The sequence below is a fragment of the Podarcis cretensis genome (assembly GCF_951804945.1).
Source record: "Podarcis cretensis genome assembly, chromosome: 3".
NCBI classification, from domain to species: Eukaryota; Metazoa; Chordata; class Lepidosauria; order Squamata; family Lacertidae; genus Podarcis; species Podarcis cretensis.
In genome coordinates, this window is record NC_137172.1 from 55357481 (window position 1) to 55379632 (window position 22152).

The 22152-nt window shown below is 42.7% G+C and overlaps 1 protein-coding gene across 1 annotated transcript; it reads left to right on the forward strand.

The window, feature by feature from the left end:
* The first annotated feature begins 1666 nt into the window (after window positions 1-1666).
* Window positions 1667-19736, forward strand: RSPH3 (radial spoke head 3). Its single transcript, XM_079971922.1, has 9 exons — window positions 1667-1856; window positions 4759-4846; window positions 5870-6014; window positions 8011-8156; window positions 9880-10083; window positions 11195-11357; window positions 12161-12247; window positions 14038-14183; window positions 19552-19736. Exons 1-8 carry the CDS (start codon window positions 1732-1734, stop codon window positions 14157-14159), a joined length of 1080 nt encoding a protein of 359 aa, XP_079828048.1. The 5' UTR covers window positions 1667-1731; the 3' UTR covers window positions 14160-14183; window positions 19552-19736.
* The last annotated feature ends 2416 nt before the right edge of the window (window positions 19737-22152 follow it).

Below are 22152 nucleotides of genomic sequence, written 5' to 3' on the forward strand. Positions count from 1 at the left end.
AAAAATAACATTCAGGGGCATGTTGCCTCTGACAGTGGAGGCAGAACATGGTTGCCATGGGGCAGGTTTGTCTGCCAGTGATTAGTGCTGCAAACTGGAAGCTAGCCACCAATGGGACCAAGTAATCCAAGGAAAGTGACAGGGAAGGTTTCATCTGCTTAACTTCTACATGTCAAGCAACTACTCAGCAACAACGAAAGGAATCAACTTGTTTACACTACGTTGGCTGTTGTTGGACAATTGGGGTTTTTTTCATGCACACAGCAGAGCTTTTCCAGTAAGCATGTGCTTCTTTTACATCAAAGCAATTATCAGCCTGTGTGTTTTACACATAGTTCTTTCCATCACTCTAATTCAGAGTGATGTATATGTTTTATAGTCGAGACATTATTTTACTGTGTATCAAATACTATGTTGATTACAGCAGTGTACATTTGTATTCATCTGCACAAGAGCTGTATGCCTGAGAACATCTCGCTATCTGAGGCTGCAGTCAGAGGAAAATATGTTCAGTGACACACACACAAAAGGATCGCAGTGACATCTTGTGGTAAAACTCCCAGGAGTGACCATTGCAAATGCTATGATACCAGTGACATGCATCATCTGCCTCTTTCCTCATGTTCAACTGGCAACAGAAGAACAGCACTGGCATGTTCTCATTTTTCTTTCATTGTTGTGCCTGATGTAAGCATAAAAGTAGTTTTTAAAAACAGCTTTGAAGAGGAAATGTTAAAGACAACAGAAGGATAGGCAAATGCTTATAATATGCTTTCCCTGTATAATGTCAGAATCCAAATTAACAGGCAATCCTACTCACAAGTAGGACCCACTTAGTTCAGTAGGTGTCAGGAGTGAGTAGGCAGTAATGCCATGCAAGTTGGAGTTCACTCTTTATTAGCAAGAGCACAATCTACACAGACCTGGCAGAGTGTCGGCCCTAATGAGCCTAGCAGCTCATACCCAGTAGGTCTTGCCCCATGGATCAGTTGCCAAGACTGAAAGTCCCTGCCTCCCCAGGATTTTCCCCAAGCAATTAGAGACAGCACCTGCATGCAACCAACCTCTCCTCCTCCCTCTTCATGCCTCTTCTGGTTCCAGGATACAAGGGGGAACAGGAGCTGGTCACAGTAGAAGGGAGAGACACCCATGACTCTTCACCAGCCTGACTCATTTCAACCTTTTGGCCTCTCTCCTCCCATCCTCCTATTGCAGCTTCTGATGCTGATTCTGGACTGCTCTCTGCCACAGAATCTCCCAGCTCACTAAGCCCTGTTACCTCTTCAGGTTCTGACATCTCCTTTTCCCAATCTTCTCCTTCTTCCCCCTATGACCACTCATTGTTATCCCACCACCAATCCCTGGACTCTGAGCCTTCTTCCCTTGCTGGTTCCTCCCACCATTCCTCTGCATCCAACCAGTCTATGACAATAGGGCTTATACCGAGATCAGTGGGTACAGAAGTGCAGCCTAAGATAGATTTAAGAAAAAGGAGCGACCATTGGCTCTGATAAAATTTATCAGGAAAGGTTTAGGAGAAGTTCAGAATGTTGGAGTGCCAGCTAATCAGCAGAGTTGCCTAAACCGGATCAGTTTACCTTGGCAACCGTTGTTTAGGCTGGAACTCCACATCGCCTAGCAACAGTGGGCAAGGAGGATTCTTCTATTATGCCACCAAGTCTTTGAAAAGTCTATTAGAACTAAAGTGGATAAAAGTGGACAAATCTCAGAATGACCACAGGCTCAGTGATTTTCACCCCAAATGGTGCTCCAGCATCTAGTACTTACTCCTATAGCACCCGCCCCCGAGTTGTGCCCTCTAGAAAACGATTTCCAGATCCAACAGCCAGTGATCAGTGAGTAGCATTGCCTGACCATAATAGTCCTAGCCTCAGTCCTCAGTCCCAGAGTGGAGACTGTCTTGGCATGAGCAGGCCCTCACATCTCCAACTGTGGTTTTTCTACCCTATCATCTACTCTGCTTCTTCTCTCACATATGCTCACATGAGCAGTAAGTGTGCCCCACTATTGGGGTACCTACTCTAGGGTTGCTGTATTTTCTCATACAGCTACCTTAGAGCAGCTTTCCCTAACCTTGGGCCTTCCAGCCAGATGTTTTTGGACTCCAGTTCCCATCTGCCCCAGTCATGATGGTCAATGGTCAAGGATGAAGGGACTTGTAGGTCGCTTCCTGTTGGGTGTTTACCATGGAAATGGTGCTGTTCACACATGCTAGTTTTCCGCAGTGTCCACACAACATCATCGACATTGCAATGCCAGCTCATATCCCCTGCCCTATTTAATCTGGATTTTCCCTTTCCATGAAAAATCTGATAAAATGTCACCAATGACAGATTCAGAAAATCTAAAGAGCAACAGGCTGGGGAACACAGCTTGAGAGTTTAAAGCGGGGAGAAAACAAATGAACAAATGGTACATCATCATTGTACTGTACTCAAGTTCTTAAAAGTAAAATTATCTATCGGTTGCCATGTGAATAATGTGATTTTTAAATTGGTGGTAAAATAGTAGAAAGTGATCTCTTGCACACTATATATAACAAATGTTCCCTCTCCATGAGAAGGCAAAACCTTGTATCTCTGGATTTTTCTGTAAGTAGCAAGACTACTTAAGAATCTATACATGCAGTTATAAACTTTGCTGTCCTGTTTTTCAAAGCTTCCGTTTGTTACTCACTTAAGATCTTTCACTGAATTTTGTAATTCTTTTACTCTTAACCAGAACAACGCAGTACACCAGCTTCACAAAGGGGAAATGGATCCAATATGGCTCTTGTTGTGCAAATGTCCCACTTGCTAATTAATTTGTCACCTTACATAGCATTCGGCTTCATGGGGAGAATTTTCAGGCAATAACCTTTCACTTTCATGGCTTATTCTAGAGAAATCCACCCACCAGAAGTAACATGTTGCACATTATACCATTAAAGCACCTTCAAAGGACATTGTTTCCACTAAAGAATTCTGGGCACTGGGCAGTTGTACCTTGGAAGTCCAAAAGCTTAGTTCCCGAACGTTTCGGCTCTGAACATCGCCAACCTGGAAGTGACTGTTCCAGTTTGCGAATTATTTTTGGAAGCCGAACATCCAACAGGGCTCCTGCAGCCAATCAGAAACTGCGCTTTGGTTTTCAAATGTTTCGGAAGTCGAATGGACTTCCGGAACAGATTCCATTCGACTTCCAAGGTGTGACTGTAGTTTGTTCAGGGTGGCTGGGAATTGTAACTCCGTAAGGGGTAAACTACAGCACCCAAAATTATTTGAGGGAAAGAAAGTGCTTGAAATGTACTTTAAAGATATTGTGTGTACACAGCCCTAGTTTAAGGGTGGAGTGGAGGTAACCAGACAGCTATCCTTTGGGGAGGGATAATAGTTCAGTGGCAGATCACACACCTTACATCCTAGGTTCAGTCTTTGGCATCTCCAAATGACCAGGTACCAAGGTTTGTGAAAGACTTCCACCCAAGATCTTAGAGAATACATCCACAGTGCATAATACTAGCCTGGGTGGGCAGATAGTTCATCTAAGTAGCCTTGTATGTTTTTATGCATTTCTAGGTTGGTAAGTACAGCTTTCTCTATCTTTTGTTCTTCCTTTTTCTTTTGTCCTTCATTTTTGGGTCCTTCTCAGACAGGGACAGGAAACCATTTTCAGTCCAACAGCCACATTCCCTTCTGGGCCACATACCAGTGGAGGGCAGAGGAATGAATATGAATTTTACCCTTGTACAGTAGGCTGGTTTCTACACACACCCCTCTCTATCCTCCATCCCAGCAACCAAGAACATACCCTCCAACATTTCTCCAATGAAAATGGGGGTGTCCCATTCTATAACGATAATTTTACTATTTATACCCCACACCTTTTACTGGGTTGCCCCAGCCACTCTGAGCGACTTCCAACATTTATGAAAAACATAATAAAACATTAAACATTACAAAAACACACACACACACCTTCCCTATACAGGATTGCCTTCAGACAGCTTGGGGATTGGGTAACTCCATACCCTCCAACATTCCTCCAATGAAAATAGGGACACTCTAAGGAAAAATAGGGACACCCTAAGGATGCAGGTGGCGCTGTGGGTTAAACCACAGAGCCTAGGACTTGCCGATCAGAAGATCAGCAGTTTGAATCCCCGCAACGGGGTGAACTCCCGTTGTTCGGTCCCTGCTCCTCCCAACCTAGCAGTTCGAAAGCACATCAAAGTGCAAGTAGACAAATAGGTACCGCTCTGGTGGGAAGGTAAACGGCGTTTCTGTGCGCTGCTCTGGTTCACCAGAAGCAGCTTAGTCATGCTGGCCACATGACCCGGAAGCTGTATTCCGGCTCCCTCGGCCAATAAAGCGAGATGAGCGCCGCAACCCCAGAGTCGTCCGCAACTGGACCTAATGATCAGGGGTCCCTTTACCCTTTACCTTTAAGGGAAAATGGGACATTCCAGGATCAAATCAGAAACCGGGGCGGCTTCTCTAAATCAGGGACGTCCCTGGAGAATAGGGACACTTGGAGGGTCTGCAAGACACATTACCAGAGTTCCTGAACAAATTCCAGCCAGGCAAAAAACACTTGAGGAGAGTACAAAGCAGTGCCAATAAAGAATGTGGCCTGGGGAGAATCCCATCGGCTAGCTAAAGAGGCCTGGGGGTCACCATCTCTGTTCTAAGAAATATTGGATTAACAATATTTCAAACTCCACCGAACTTTTTCTTGTCTTAATTTAATGTATTTCAGTGAAGAATACCCAGTCTGCTATGGGAATCTCATGTATGACAGAAGAGTGGTTCGAGGCAACACATATGCTCTTCAGTCATTACCTTGGGTAGGTCCTTTTTACACAAATCTTTATATTTTTCTTGAACATGAGAAAACAAGCAAATGGTGGTTGGAAATGCACACATATATCCAAGAGAACACTGTTGAGGCCGGTTCACACGTTAATGTTAATCAAATGATGACTTCAGCATCAAGCAACAACTTGCATGTGTGAATGGGCCATCACAGGTTTAGCAGAGGAATGCTGCAGATTAAGAGGACATGGTTGACAAATATTCTGGGGTAAGGCACATTTAAACATATGGAAAACTACTTTGGAGCCTATAGTGGATTCTGAAAGTATCCAGGGATTCCACAATTATCTCTCCAGGGGAGGGAGAACTTAGTTGGGACTGGAAAGTAAATCAGAGAGAATAGTTTTACCAGGACTCTCCAATCTCAGTGCTTTGGGGAAGAGAAGTTTAAGTAAATTGCATTGCCACCTAGAGCACTTACACTGCCACAGATTGAAGGCTATATTTAAGTCCCATTGACCTTAATTCTATGCCTATTTTCTTGAGCCCCCCATTTTTGCAATGCTATTTTCAGGCACAGAAGCAACACAGTTTGGACTGAAGTATGGTGGGGGACTTCCCACACTAGGGTCTCCCACACTTGTGGGAGGGAAATGCATTCCACCACATTACCCTTATTTAATTCTTAGTAGGCGTACATCTGATCAGAATGTATGTTCCATTGACTTCAATGGGATTTAAGCAGGCTAAGTTTTCCTTGGATTATTTATTTGGATTATTCCTGGCCTAGGACTCCAAAGGAAAGAGTTTTGTTTACTAGCCAAAAGAGGAAAAAGAAACCTTAGGTTTTCTCATCTCTACCACCATTGCTATTTTTCTAGAAAAAAGGGTGCTGGAACTCACCATGAATGTCTCCCTTGTTCTCTTATTATGGCAATGGCTCTCACCTGAGAGGTGCTGGAACTAAGTTCCATTGAGTTCTGGCTGAAATAAAGCCCTGTCTTCTGCCCAGGTTAGCTGCTATTTTAAGAGGAACTTTCCACCCCATTTCCCAGTGCCCTGCTGAAACTGATCCTGTTGAGATTCAGAAGCAACGAGAAGCCCACCAGAAAATGCTTGCCAGAAAGAGAGCAAAGGAAGAGAGCGAAGTCCATGCCCCTCAGGTTGAGATTCCCCAGCTCCGGGCTGATGTGCAGACAGGTAAAGCGCCAGAAATCCTTGTGCAGGGCTTTTGCTGACACAACTCACTGGTTGACTCTGACCCACACTATTTCAGTAAAGATTATTGATTGGTTGGTTTTATTTATATCCTGCCCTTCCTCCAAAAGTAGCCAATGAGAGCCATGCTCAGGGCCACTAAGAAGGGGTTTGAACCCTGGTGGAAAAAATTCAGACCTCTCCACCCCAACAAGGTCAGACCAGCTAAAAATATTTATGGTACATGGGATATAAAATAAATGTGTGGTCTCAATTTTACATTAATGATAAATATGATCATATCTGTACATGTTGAGGATATTAAGAGCCTAATGACTTATATCAATAATATAAGCACCCACACAATCATTGCTGAGCTTACCATACACTTTAAAAGTTAAATTTATATGTGTAACACAACACAATGAGTATAACATTGTAGCACCCTGCTTGTGGTTAACGCTTAGCTGGAATGAAATATTCAACGCAGCAATAGAGAAATTAAAATAATAATTTATTTGTCAGACAAATAAATGAGAGGCACAGTGGTATATGGTTACCAAGCTCTGGCCTGCCCTCCTGCCATTCTGGCCAGCACTTATATTTCCTTAATCCAGCCCCCTTGCTCCTCCTGTGGCTGCCTCTGTCCAATCAGCCTGGTTGAAATTCCTATTGGCTGTTTGCTAGAACCAATCACAAAAGATACACCCATTTCCTTTTGCCCTTTTATGGGAAACAAAAAGCTATATATTCTTCTATCTATAAATGACAAATAAGTAGTAATATATCTTACATGTGTCTCAACAAGGAACCTTAATTACCAGCTCACCTCTTGCCCTCCTTGCCCTATTGCCCTCCAAAACAAATGGTTAATCTTAAATTTTTATCTTAAACAGATGTCAAGGATCTTGAGTTCACATCATCATTGAAAGATCTCCTTCTCTTGGAGGTCTTTAAACAAAGGCCTGACAACCATATGTGTGCTCTAATGATGTTTCCTGCTTGGCAGGGGGGCTGGGCTGATGGCTGATGGCCCCTGTGATCTCTTCCAACTATATGAAATAAGAATCTAGCATAAGGATTTAACATTTCTTTCTTTCTAAATCCTTTGCATAATTACATTTAAGCCAATATATTTAATACATAACATAGATAGCTTTTTAGAAGAATAAACCTTTTCAAAGTAAAAAAGGAAGGAACAGTTTCCAGCCTCAAAATAAGATAGGAAGAAACCTATCTTCTCCAGCCAAGCCAGTTGCCTTTTTCACTGCTCTTGACCTTTCAACCTTAGGAAAATATGGCTCAAGTTTAATGGGAGGCACATGGTTTTATTTTACTATTTATCAACTCTTAATTATGTTTATCTCTTTTTTTTATCTTCTGTAATATGTAGGGTCAGTGTAACCTTGGCTGTCAGCCTGTAATTCCCTTTTTACGACTTTGAGAATTGTTTTCTGCTATAAATCAGGGGGCCCCCTTGTCCAGGAGAATAAACATCTTGCCAAGGTTCTTAGGCAGCTGGTCTTCTGCCTGGCATAAACATTTGAAAATCTTTAAGCTCATTTTAAAATACAGGCCTTAATCAAAAATATAAGCTTTGATAAAAATGCAGGCTTATGATTAGATGCCTCAACATAACAACTTTGTTATATTTGTACAGCGTTCACATACAAACGTGGCTGAGCATAATAAGTTGAGACTGCATTGTCCTAATAATGTCAAAGTGCAGAAGCCAATGTTCATATTAATACTGGGAATTGCTTGGTCCACAGCACAGGTTCGCAAGCCATTATTCTGTGCATGCATTGACTATGAAACATGTATTTTGGTAAGAATTACATAAAACATATGCAAAATAGTTAGGCCCCAGGCCCCGTTCTGAACCTTAGTAATTTGTACCAGCTTCCCCCACCCTGACCCCTCTTGTCAGCCCTGCCAATTTTAAATTGCAGAAGCTAGGAGCCCCCTAACCATAGTCTTCATTGTGTCACTGTTTCAGAATTGTACCTGGAAGAGATTGCAGACCGCATTATCGAAGTTGATATGGAATGTCAAACAGATGCTTTCCTGCTGAGACCAGACAGCCCCTTGTTCGTACCATCAAAAACTGGGGCAGATGTCGCTACACAAATAGAAGAAGGAGAGGTATTCAGAGCTTAATTTACCTGATAAAACTACCTGAACAGTAAAACCCCTTCTCCTCTTTAATTAAAGCATTCAGGAATGCTCTGCATTCACCACATTGTAAAATTCAATACTGGAAGAACAGAATAGCATGTGGATCAGTCGGCATGCAAGTTTTATCCTTTCCTGTTGACAAAATGCTTCCTAAGTAAATATGATTTAATTGGCCCTTTGGATCCAGTAGAGTTATCAAAAAGATACTATCTCTAGGTAATGGATCCCTGAACAGTTAAGTCCAGTCAAAGGAGACTATGGGGTATGACGCTCATGTCGCTTCAGGCTGAGGGAGCTGACGTTTGTCCACAGACAGCTTTCTGGGTCATGTGCCCAGCATGAGCAAACCGCTTCTAGCACAACGAACACTGTGACGGAAGTCAGAGTGCACGGAAACGCCATTTACCTTCCCACCACAACGGTCCTATTTATCTACTTGCACTGGTGTACTTTCAAACTGCTAGGTTGGCAGGAGCTGGGACACAGCAATGGAAGCTCACTCCGTCACACAGATTCAAACTGCTGACCTTCTGATCAGCAAGCCCAAGAGGCTCAGTGGTTTAGACCACAGGACCACCCGCTCTTGCTATCTCTGTTGTCCAGCAGGCAGTACAGCAATTATCAGAGGCCGAGTGATGATTTTGTTATGCAATGGCAAACAGAGCAAGCGTAGTGCTAGGATTTACCTTTGTCTTGATTCTATGGCACAAAGTCACCTAATGTGGAGGCCTGAAAGAAAATCACCGTTCTGCCTACCTCCTTGCCATAATTTTCTACAGGTAGATTTTCTGCATGCTTAAGTGCCCTTTCTCATATGCTAGCTGAGCGCAAAATTATGTCTAAAGGGGGGAAATAGAAGCAGGTCTATTTTGTCCCTGGCTTTGGTAAACGAACTGGCTACTCCTGAACAAGGTAAGCTATTTTGGCAAGAGATCTTCTCGAGTGTGTTGCTCCTGAATTACAAGCAGGTTCAGATGAAAAGCAACTAATTCTAATAGGATATCCGACCCTGCCAGATTTTGCCACAAAATGAAGCTAGAGAACAGGCAACAGCTGGCACAATGGGATGGATCCAGCCATGATCATGCTTAGAGTTGACCCATGGAAATCAGTAGAACTTAAATTATGATTAACTTAAGCTCCACTATTTCAATGGCTCTATGCTAAGATTGAATGTCCAGATCCAGCCCACTATCTCCCCCTGCTAGATTTGTTAGCAGCCTTGGATTTTGTTCTGGACAGAGTTTGTTTCAAGTTCCAAATAGTGTAAAAATAGTTATTACTTCAGCATTTGCTATTTTTAGCGTTACTGTTTGTCCATCATTTGCAAAAGGTAAACATGCTCCTTGCAAGTGCCTTATCTAGGGTTGACATATTTCAAAAAGTTTTTAGGAAGACCCCAAAATTGTTGGTTTTTTTGTTTGTTTGTTTTAGGAAAACCCAAAAGTTGTTGAACTTTTTTTACAAAAGCGTGATTTTTCAATTGACTTAAAATTCCATCCGGACGTCAATTCCGCCTTTGAAATCCCATGGTAATGTCCGAGGAAATCCGGACATATGGCAACAATCTTGTCACCAATGAAAGGCTCATTTGTAATTTCAGCAATTGTTTCAGAAGTCAGTTATTTCTGTTCCCCCTTCATAAAACATAACATTATATGTTGACTCAGCGCGGGCTTTTTATCCTCAGCTCTTTGACTTCGATATTGAAGTCAGACCAATTGTTGAAGTTTTAGTTGGAAAAACCGTGGAGCAAGCTTTGCTGGAAGTCACGGAGGAAGAAGAGCTGGCCAATCTTCAGGCGCACCAGTTTGGATATCACGAACTGCGCAACGCAGAGCTGGCTGAAGTCCAGCGCCTTGAACAACAAGAGATACGGCGGAATGAGGAAAAGGTATAGCTGATGTGAACCCAAGTTTGCTTGTTCATTTGAAAAATTCCTAACCCGCTCTTCATTCTGTATAATCACAGAGAGAGAGAGATCGTAATAAATGTAATACAGTCGTACCTTGGAAGTCGAACGGAATCCGTTACAGAAGTTTGTTTGACTTCCAAAACGTTCGGAAACCAAAGCGCTGCTTCCGATTGGTTCCGATTTGGGACTGTATAGCTACATGCCACACTCATAGCATCTGAAGACTGGTTGGGTTTCACCAGTGGAATATGGCCAGAGCTGTGTTTTGGCAGAACTAAGGGGGCAAAAGAGAAAAGCACAATAGGGGAAAGAGGCAGTGCTGATGGTGTACCTCACCTGGTCATCTGGGAGCAATTGTCACTCACCATAGGTAACCAGGCAACCACTTAGTTAGAAAGCTGCCTTGTTTCATCAAAGGCCAGGCCATAAACTTTGCCATCAGCAGACAGAAATAGGTGTTATCACACAAAAGCATGGTAAGATGTGGTGAACTAAAATACAAAACAGGTAAACAGAAATAGTTCCTTTGCTGGACTCTAGATCCCATCATCCCTGAGCATTGACCATGTTGGCTACAGCTGATGGGAGCTGGGGTCCAATAGCATCTTCAGGACACAGGTTCTCTACCCCTGCTTCATAGATTTGCTCACTGGAAGAAAATAAGCTTTTGAAGGCCTGGGATGAAATACATGCTGTATTGTTCTCTTCAGTTTCCGTTTCTTGTATCATTTTTTTCCCCTTTTTAGGAAAATGGTTTCTTCACACATTGCACAAATTAATAAAGATTAACAAAGATTTTAATATCTCATTAAAAGTAATTCATAGGATTCTTACAGTTTCTTTTGTAAGGATTCAGCAAGCTTTTCAGCACTTAATTGAAGGGGTTTTTTTGTTTGTTTTAGAGCACTGGCATATTTTATGCAGAGATTGGGTGGCCATCTGTCATGTATGACTTAGTTAAGATTCCTGCATTTCAAGGGGTTGGATTAGATGACCTTTGGGTTCCCTTCCAGCTCTACAATTCTATGGTTCTATAGAAAAATGTCTACATTGCTTGAAGTTATATGCACCCTTTCCTTATTATTTAAAGGCTCGCCGTAAAGCGCAGCAGGTCACCGCAAATACAAAGTCATCAGAAGTCAAGCAGAAAATTTCATCTCGAGCCTTTTCTCTGCAATACTTGTCGAACCTCATTCCTTCAGTCTTTAATGATCTTCACAATAAGGGTTTCTTCTTCGATATCATAGAAAGAGGTATGTATCATTCTTTATTGCACATAAGCTTTTAAAATGGGAATTCTGCATCACAAAGTTCAGGGCTGATTAACCCCCAGCTGAGGGTTAACCAGGCCTCCCCAAGCAATTTTTTTCTGGTCCCCCAATTTTGGTGGCGAAAAAGACACATATTTAAACCTCTCCACCCAGTCCACCACCTTAACAGGGACGCATCTCACACCTCCCTAGTCATCAGATCAACAACCCTTTTGATAACGCCCCATCCCATGACCCATGGATCTACATGGACTGTGTGCTTATGTGTGTCCTGTGCGTATACCGCCTTGTGAAGGGAGCCACACCCACAACTGACACATGGTTGGCAAAGGGTGAATGTGCCCCCTGGTGGAAAGAATCAGCTAAAATGAACTGAACAAGGACACACACACACACATATCTGCAGACAGCTGAGATATTTTGGAGTATTAAAAAGAAGAGATGTATATTTCAGACCACTCAGCTTAGAACAGAAGAATCCCGGTCATCTTTGCTTGTTCCAAAATGAAGTCCTTCTGTGAAGCAATGCATAATTGAACCACCACAATTATGACTTTCAAACAGGGCACAAGTCAGGGTGGCTTTGTATTGCCTCCCCTCTCAGAGACAGTATGCCTCTTGAATATCAGTTGCTAGGCAACACAAGAGGGGAGATGTTACTGCACTCCTGTGCTGCCTTTCAGCTTCCCAGAGGCATCTGGGTGGCTATTGTGTGGGCTGAAGGATGGCCTTGTGGGTCTTTGGACTGATCCAGGTGGACTCTTTTGCTCTCTTACATCATACAGATGTTGAGAAAGAATTCCTTCCATATTTGATGAGCGGTGTGGTAAAAAGAATGGCGTCGAACCAGCTAGGAAGAGTAATGACTGACTGTAAGTTAGTAGAAATAAGGTAATACAGACTAGCTAACATTCTGCCATACTGATTACAGAATAGCACTGTGATCAGGGACTCAGCTACATTAGTAAAGAAACAGCAATTTGAATGCACTATAAACATGCAACACCAGATGGCGCCAGAGACCCGGAAATTTAAAAACTCAATTTTCCATAGAGATTATTTTCTTTTGTTAACAAGATCTAAATTCTGACTTATTTTTCCTGTGTTTAGATCCACTCCAAGTGTGATCTCAGGTACCGTACTTATTAACAAACAAACAAACAAAAAGAATTGACCATTACAAGTATATTTCACCATGGCTGTTATAAACACACTTATTGTTAGAACTCAGCTTGCAAATTATCCATGAAGAGTTGATGCAGGTAAACTTAAGAGAAGTCCAAATGTGAGCCCAATTTTGTTTCTGGTACATAATAAGAAGGCTGATTCAAAAACTATTGAGAAAACCTAGAATGACAAGCCCAATAACAGGAATGTTTATTGAACTATTGTGAATAAGTAGTTCTGGGTTGCACCCCATTGAATTCCACTCAGTGACATTAATGGACCTTCATTAGCTGTCGTCTGTTAGCTACAGTGGGTCTACTTGTAGCTAATGTTCACAGCTGCCATATGTGCGGGGGGGGCACAATAATTTTGGGGTCTTCCTTCAAAAAGCTCAACAGCTTTTAGGGTGTCCTGGTCTTCTTACTTTTTTAAATATGGGAACCCTCCAATGCTAGATGCAAACTTCTGTTTCTAACTGTATATTTCATAGAATCATGTGGAGTTAGTGGGGATCTTATAGAGTATATTGTCCAACTACTGCTCAGTTCAAGAAACCCAGAGCTAGAACATCCCTAATAGTTGGCTGCTGCTGAAAGAGCACCACCAGGGAGAGGCCACCACCTTTATAAGTAATGGATTTCGTGGTTGAATTGCTCTTTCTGATATAAGTCAGCCAAAGTTAAATTTGGCTCAAATGATTTGAGCAGTCTCTCATGCTGAAACTAGTGGGAAAGTCTTTACTTCAACTCATACCCAGCCCTTCCTTCCTTTCCTATGTATTTAAAATTTCATAAACGTGCCTAATGGGACTTTTGACTGTCTTAGGGCAGCAGACCCAGGCACCCCAAATTTCAGACATGATTTGCTGTGCTGGGGAATCATGCATGTGGCACTGGTTTTTTTAGGACATGCAAATCTAAAGACAATACAGTGCTTTTTTCTGGGGGGATGTAGGGGTTTGCACATAGCTGTCAACGTTTCCCTTTTTTAAAGGGAAATTCTCTTATTCTGAATAGGATTCCTCACAAAAAAAGGGGAAAAGTTGACAGCTATGGGTATGCATACCCCTAAAATCTTTGTGAATCTAAGTTTTGCCTCATTGAGGGGCAGTATTTAAATAGGAGTAGGAAAATTAGAGTACCCCTAAACTTTTTTTTTTAGGAAAAAAAGCACTGGGCATATGTATCTCTTGACTATCATTGATCTTGCTAAGGAACTCCAAAAAGAAGATAACACCCAAAGATGAAAAGCACTTTCCTGCACATGTAAACCTCTGTTTCTTTAATTTTCTAGCCTTTTTGCATTTAGTTTCTGACCTATGTATGTTTTATGAACTATGTATTCTTTTCCTAATGATCTCTAATATCCCCTGAGCCCTTGTGGACAACTATGCATCAAAATAAATCAGTACAATTGCCGTGCCGACTATAGCTTCAAAGAAATTATCTAAATGGCTCATTGGATAAACTTCCATTCAAAGCAATTAAATTTTCAGGCTTAATTAATGACGTGGTTGGAAAGAGGTTGAAGGACTTTGCCGAAAATCAGCCAATTGGTCGCCTACCACGACGTCAAAAATCGTGGAAAAATGCTCGTTTCCCTACTACTGGAAAGTAAAGTGGCTAAACTCCAAAGAAGCAGGTAATGGGAAAGAAATTAGGTATTGATCCTATCAAAATGATATACAGCCTAATGATAATAATCTCAATGACTGCTGATGGCCCTGCAGGGACCAGGGCCGCACTGCCTAGGCAGCGAGGTCAGAAAATTGCCTCAGGTGGCAGATCCCTCCTCTTGTGCCTTCTCTGCGCCTGGCTGCCTGCTTTGCCTGCCTGCCACAGCTGTCTCCAAGGCTGCAGGCAGACACTGAGGAGGAGGAGGAGGCAGGTGGCAGCAGAGGAGGAAGACAGGTGGGCACGGAGGCAGCAGCAGCAGGGGGACAGCATTTTCTGTTTGGCCTGGAGTGGCGGAACATCCATGGCTGGCCCTGGCAGCGGCAGTTTTTAATGGGATCGCAGCTGGGGAAGGAAAGCTAAACCTCCCCTACACATCCACTGTAGTTCCCATGAAAATGACTCCACCCTCCCCAAACACATGCCAGGTATTTACAAATCCAGATGTCTTTGTTAACTATGCAATTAATGTTTACTTAAAAAGGTAAAGGGACCCCTGACCATTAGGTCCAGTAGTGACCGATTCTGGGGTTGCAGTGCTCATCTCGCTTTATTGGCCGAGGGAGCCGGCATACAGCTTCCAGGTCATGTGGCCAGCATGACTAAGCAGCTTCTGGCAACCAGAGCAGCGGACGGAAACGCCATTTACCTTCCCGCTGGAGTGGTACCTATTTATCTACTTGCACTTTGACGTGCTTTCAAACTGCTAGGTGGGCAGGAGCAGGGACCGAACAACGGGAGCTCACCCCGTCACGGGGATTCAAACCGTCGACCTTCTGATCAGCAAGTCCTAGGCTCTGTGGTTTAACCCACAGCGCCACCCACGTCCCTAATGTTTACTTAGGCCCTGGGATAATGAAGACACGAGGGATCTGACCAAAATTAACTGCATTCCACTCACAATTATTTAAATGACAGAAGGTGCATTCAGGCATTATTAGAACTGAGGTGAAAGAAGTCATGCGAATGTTGTGGGCAGCAGCCCTGTGCTCACATACCCGTTCATGGCTTTGTTAGATTCAGTTTCAACCATCACTTGTTCAGCAGAAAAATATTCTGCACATGCTCAGTTAAAGGTACTTAGGTGCCTCCTTGGGACTGCAAAACCTCATTACGCAGGGCTCCTCACCTTAGGCAAGCTTCTGAGGGCATTCAGCTACATATTCTTAGAAGCTCCCTTCAATCCTTTGCACTGAAGATGCAAAGGTTGAAAACAGCATCCATGTGGATGTTTGTGGGTGGGGGGTGAGGTCTGTGTGCATGGCCCCCACAATTATTGCAAGTTAATAATAATAATAATAATAATAATAATAATAATAATAATAATAATAATAATAATGTTCTTATATTACCCCAGCCATTCTGGGCAGCTCCACTGGGCGCCTTAATAATGCCGGTTCTAATAACACCAGAATAAGGCTTCTGTTAAGAACGTGTGTGTGTTTTATTCCCATTCAAATGGATGAGATTTTAAAAGGTTTGAACACTGGCTGGATCAAACCTTTAACACATAACTTTGAAGTAGATTTTAATCCCTGCACTGAAGTTCAGTAAGTTTTACCACTAGATGTCAGCAATGCCATTAGAAACCGAAAAATACGCACCTCTTGATGAATGCCTTTACTTTTACCCACAAACCCTCTGGCTTGCTGAAGGTGTATGCATTCCTTAATAGAGCAATCTGATGCATGCCTGCTCAGACTTGTTGAATCCAGTGGGACTTGCTGCCAGGGAAGAGTGCATAGGATTGCCCACACTGGGATAATAATCAGGAATTTAAAGACAATTTGCGGTTGCTGTTGCATCTTTCACAATCACTCTGGCCAACTGTTATCAGTGAAAAACAAGGCCAGAGTTTGTGTTGGGGTGTAACTCAGATTGCTGTTATCAATGCCCAATGTCCACCCCCACCCCCAAATCCTATATCTGAGCTAGGTTTCCTTGGGAATTCAAACATAACCAGGTCAGGAGTATAACTACATTTGTAATTCCAATTATCCTTTTGTAATAATCTCAAGAGTAGTATGCCTGTTTCTGTTAGGGATGGAGAACCTGTAGACCTCCAGCTAGTGCTGGATTGAAATTTCCAAATTAGCCATGTTCACTGCAGCTGGTGGAAACTAGACTCCAACATCTGGAGGGCCATGCGTGAGCCACTCCTCTTTGAGCATGTACCAGTCATAGTGGTGAATCACGTCGTTTACATGTTGAAAGACTCTTAGGAGCAAGAGAGATCTGCACTGGCTCCTGAGAGACCTGCATTGGCTCCCAGTATGTTTCCGAGCACAATTCAAAGTATTGGTGCTGACCTTTAAAGCCCTAAACTGCCTCGGTCCAGTATACCTGAAGGAGCGTCTCCACCTCCACCGTTCTGCCTGGAAACAGAGGTCCAGCGCCAAGGGCCTTCTGGCGGTTCCCTCACTGCGAGAAGTGAGGTTACAGGGAACCAGGCAGAGAGCTTTCTCGGTAGTGGCGCCCACCTGTGGAACGCTCTCCAATCAGATGTCAAGGCAATAAGCAAGGCGATCTTACTTTTAAAAGATATCTGAAAGCAGCCCTGTTTAGGGAAGTTTTTAATGTTTAATGCTGTATTGTGTTTTAATGTTCGGTTGGGAGCTGCCCAAAGTGGCTGGGGAAACCCAGCCAGATGGGCGGGGTATAAATATATTATTATTATTATTATTATTATTATTATTATTATTATTATTAGCAAGTCAGGGAAAGGCCTTTCTTTCAGATCCTACTTGGCTAAATGGACCTTTGGTTTGACTCAGTATAAGCAGGCCCAACATTAGGGGTCAGCCAGGTCAGGCAACTGGGCTGAGGGCTTTGGGGATCAGAAAGACTGTCACCGACCAGCCTGATCCTCCTGTTGTCACTAGATGCAAACGCACACTGGCCTCCCAGATATGTTCTAGTGATGGGCGGCTGTGCCACTTTTGGATGGGAACCAAACTTGACTCCGATCTGCAGTGACCACTTACCATGTTAGATTGCCCAAAATCAGGCTGTTTTAGGGTGGCGTGACTGGTGTGGCAGCACTGGGCGCCACACTGCAGGGAGCACTGAAACAGTGCTGTAGAACAGAGCATGCGAGGAGCTGAATTTTGGCATTGCACAAGGTGCCACTGAAATCTGAGAGCCCAAGGTCCTCCACTGCCAAAATGCAATGGCTCATTCGCTGCCTATCACCAAAAAATGTCTGAAGACATGGCAGAGAGAGAGAGGAGAGTGACTGAGGGAACAGTGTCAGAGGAAATGTGTGGAACTACAGTGGCAAGCAGCAGCACTGGACAGGGGAACCTGGTGGGCATTAGATGGGAGCCCATGGGTGACACCTACTGAAGTCCAAGTCAGACTGAACATTCCTTTCACACAGCTCTTCATAATAGTCTTCTTGCTTATGATGTGTCTGATCAGAATTTGCCACAACCAATATCTGCTGATGAGTAAGCCTTCTTAAGGAATGCACATTTGCAGGGGGATGCTGAGTCACATTAATGGATTATGCTAGGTGTGGTTATGTATCAGCTCTTAGACCTGGAAACCTTGGCCAGTTATAATAGGGAAGAACTGAGACCCTTCTTCTTTTCTAGAATCTCTAGATATTTCTGATATATAGGAGCCAGAGCAAGCTAGTTTTATTTTTAATTCATTCATTTAAACAATTTATATTAACGGCAATAGTCCCTAAGCAGTTTACAAAGCTACAGTATAATGCTACAATGAATACATTCCTTTTAAAACATCTGGACCCACAGATGGGGAACGTGTGGTCTGTAGATGGCAGCTGGACTATAATTTCCATCATCCCTGAACAAACAGGCTGGGGCTGATGGGATTTGGAGTCCAACCAGTAATGTTACCACTGAAATTAGACATGCACTTACCATTTTGGTATTTCATCACTGGCTGAAAACACTTCTGTTTTGCCAAGCATTTTCAGAGAATTAATTTGATTCAGTGTCATTCATTTGTTTTCTGTTTCCTTATTTCATATTTTTATGATTTTTTTTAACACCGCGGTTTTTAGAAATGTGTTTGCAGTTTGGTAATACTTTTATAAACTGGCTAAAAAAATAAATCTGGAGGAACACTATCCCATATGTAACCTGATGTAGTTGGAGGACTGTTCTCTGTATTCCAGAGGTGGCGCTGTGGCTTTGTTTTGCCACAGTTACACTTTATCTATGGGCAGAGGTGTAAACCAGGGGGAGTTGGGAGGGGGGTTCTCGTTTCCAGGGGGTTTTTCTGGCTGAGTCAGACGCTGTGAGCTGAATGCGTCAGACCAGGTCCAACGGCAGGATGTATTTACTCTGCCACCTCAGGTATACCTCAAAAGCATGTGTATTGCTATGCCAACAGTTCAAGTGGAACCTTGCCACTTAAAAGAGCACCGCTGCATTCCGCTGTAGAAAAGCAGTGTAATCTTTAACCACACCTGAAAGCAGCCCCACCTTTTCAAAACTGAACGTCTCTTGTGCCAGCTCTGTAGAACAATCTGAAGTTGTTAATTAAGCCCATGTTATAAAGCCAAGTTTGAAAGTGAAGTACCAAGAGAATTAATTATTACATTTTCCGAAGGGTCTAAGTGATGCTCCTTCAAGCCTCACTGTCTGGGCAGCAAGTCTACATGTGTAGATTTCTTTGGCTCTCTAATTCTTTGGAGTAAATGAAGCAGTGACTTGCATGGAGCGGTCAGCCCCACTTTGCCAGGTAACACAGTGGTGGAGCTTAGGCTTTGCCATATCAAAAGATCCCAGGTTCAATCCCTGTCTGAAACCCTGGAAAGTTGCTACCACCCTGTGTGGACAATACTAGGCTAGATGGGGACCTTCTGGACGCAAAGCAGATGCTCTGAACGATCAGCAAGTAGGTACAATGATACTGTCTAATAACAAAGGTTTTAATATGTATTGAGCAATTCTATTTCCGTAATATATACATATTTGTTAGGGATGATCACGGCAAAGTTAAGAAATCAGTGCATCTGATTTCAGTGGGAAAGTTAAGCAGGTGTTTAACTTCCTCCTGCCGAAATCAATGTTGAACTTTTAAATGTTTGGCTGGATCGCTTAGTAAGTCTTGATGCAATGTACTTTTAAGATAATGGTGTGAACTGGAGGTGATAAAACAAAAGAATGAATAAAATCAAGCACTTCTTAAAAAGTGATGTAGAGTCAAGTTCTTTGAACCCTTTCCAGGTTGTCAATGTCCTTGCTTACATATTCAAAATGGGATCTCTCCAGTGTGAAGGTTGTAAAGCATTTTTAAATACTTAGATGATAAAAGAGACAATGCACAGTTTTAACATAAACTTTTCTGTGTTTTAACAGGGATCTTTAATATATTCAAGAAGATTGCACATCGTTATCTGGGAACATCAACCAAATATTGAATTTGTCCTGCTGAAAATTATCCCCAGGGCAAATAATAAAATGAAAATTACTGTTTTGTTTTTTTCCTAATGTTGGCAAACTTGATAATTTTATTACAACAAAATTGTTTGTTCTAATCTTAACTGTATGTTTTGCCCTTATTTCTCTTATTAGTTATTGTTATTGTTGTAAACAACAGGATAGTAAGCTTTTAAGATGAAAAGAAAATTTCATAAATGTTGCATGTGTGTATTTTTCAGTACTTGGGGGGTGAGATCCAAGGTAGATCCAAGCAGGGATCTACTCACACAATGGGGCTTCTGCTTCTGCTTCCTCTTGCAGTCCTACTTAAGTTCACCAAATCTGTGCTGAACTGTTGGCACAGATTTGGGGGAGATGTGGGAAGATGAGAAACCAGAAGTCACTCTGTCCAAGCAAATTTTCATTGCCCTAGCAGGCAGACATCACCAGATGTTGCCCAGAGTTTTGAGTATGCTGTTTTTATTCATTTTAATATTGTTGCATTTTTAATTGTTTAAATGTTGTTTAATGCTCTAGAAGTGCTGTGGAGAAAACGTTTCTGAAGGGTGTAATATAAATCCTATCACTGATAAGTAGAAGCAGATTGTACTCGTTCTTTATATATGTGTGTTTCATTCAGGCGCGGCACATGCTGTTTCGCAGCTTGAGTTGAAACAGAAAGCGCTGCCTGGCCCTGCCACTGCAGCCCCCACTGTCATACCTGCTGCCACTGGAGCCGCTTCTCCACCTGCCCTGCCACCTTTGCCGCTGGTGAAGCGGTGCCATCATTGGCTTCAATTTTGGGTTGGATCTCACCTGATTGGGCCGAAACAAGTGCTGTTACTGCACTGGTGGCAGGACAGATGGGGCCCCTGCAGGACTAATGCCTTGGTGGCTGCTTCTGCCCTAAGACAGCTTCCTCAGACCGTCTAATGACTGAGCCGGCTCTGGTTTCATTGTGTAAAGAAAATTAAAATGCATTTTAAAAATAAATGAAACTTCTACAGTTAAAAACCGCTTCCTTATTTTGTAATATACTGCAACCCCACCTCCCCCATTATATTTCGTTAAACTGTGGATTGTGAAGTTTAGGCCTGCAGAACATGCAAGGGCAATTCTGCTTTTTCCCTCTGTTTCATTTCTGTCTTCAGAAAGCGAGAATCATCAAATCATATAATGGTAGAATTGGAAGGGACCCCAAGGTTGTCTAGCCTAGCTCCCTGCAGTGCAGGAATCACAGCTAAAGAATCCCTGACAGATGGCCCTCCAACCTCTGCTTTGATACCTCCAAGGAAGGAGAGTCCACCACCTTCAGAGGGAGTCTGTTCCACTCAGTGGTTGTTTGGGGGGGAAATAGGTGCTGGTAAAAACACTGGTTCCACTGTCAAACAGCTCTTACCATTAGAAAATTCTGGTCATGCCATCTGGTCCTAATGTTTATTTGCAGTCTGCTTTCCTGTAATTTGAATCTGTTGGTCTGGTTCCTCCCTTCTGGAGCAGCAGAGAGAGGGGCTTTTTTTTTTTTTTTTTTTTTGCATTTAGAGTGTAATTCATTCTGAAGGGGGCATAGAATCAAACTACATGTGAAGCCTCAACATCCTTTGTAGTGATGCAAAACATGTTTTTTTTAAAATGCGGATCAGGACCACAGCACTCGGGGAGAGGTTAACCATTTCCTCCCTGCCAGATACCAGTCACACAGACACTCATTCCCTCCTATTAGCCCTGGCAAAGAAGCTCCCATTGGCATCACTGGGAACAATATTTCCTCCTCTTGTCTCTTTTTTCCATCCTCAGTTCACAATTCCAGGGCAGTTTATAGCATAAAACATACAGAACACTTTACAGCCACAGTGGCATTACAATATAAAAGTTTCATCATCAAATAAAAATTTAAAACACTCTCAATAATTCAGCCATCGTGGCTAATTCCCATCAATAGACAATGCATCTAGAGACCTCTGTAGTCGTGGCTTCTTACGTGATTCTCTTTTCAGACCTATGAACCGCAGCACACCTTAGAGAACAACAAATTACAAACCGGCTTTATACTGGTTTCAGTGTGTGGTCATTTTGTAATGGAGGTATTCGGATTATATTTTTTTATTATTGTTTATTACATTTGTATACTGCCCTATACCTGCAGGTCTCTGGGTGGTTCACAGGATAAAATTGCAATATAAAAACACAAAATACATAAGCAAAATAAAAACAACCCCCCAAAAAAACAACAACCCCACAACCCCCTTTAGGCCAGGAATGGGGGATCTGAGGCCCTCTTGATGCTGCTCTCTTCATCCTGACCATTGAGTATACTGGCTGGGATGGGTGGGAATTTGACTCCAACAACATCCAAGACGTGTTGAGCACAAGTAATGTGTGATGTGACAGAATCATGTCCAGCATTTCCACACTCCCTGCAAGCAGTAGTCAACGACGAGGATATGCTGCTATGTACAATGACATAATGTCACATGTTTCTTTTATGATATATTGCTAGAAACACATGAGGGGAGAGACTGGTTGGCGGCGCTCGTG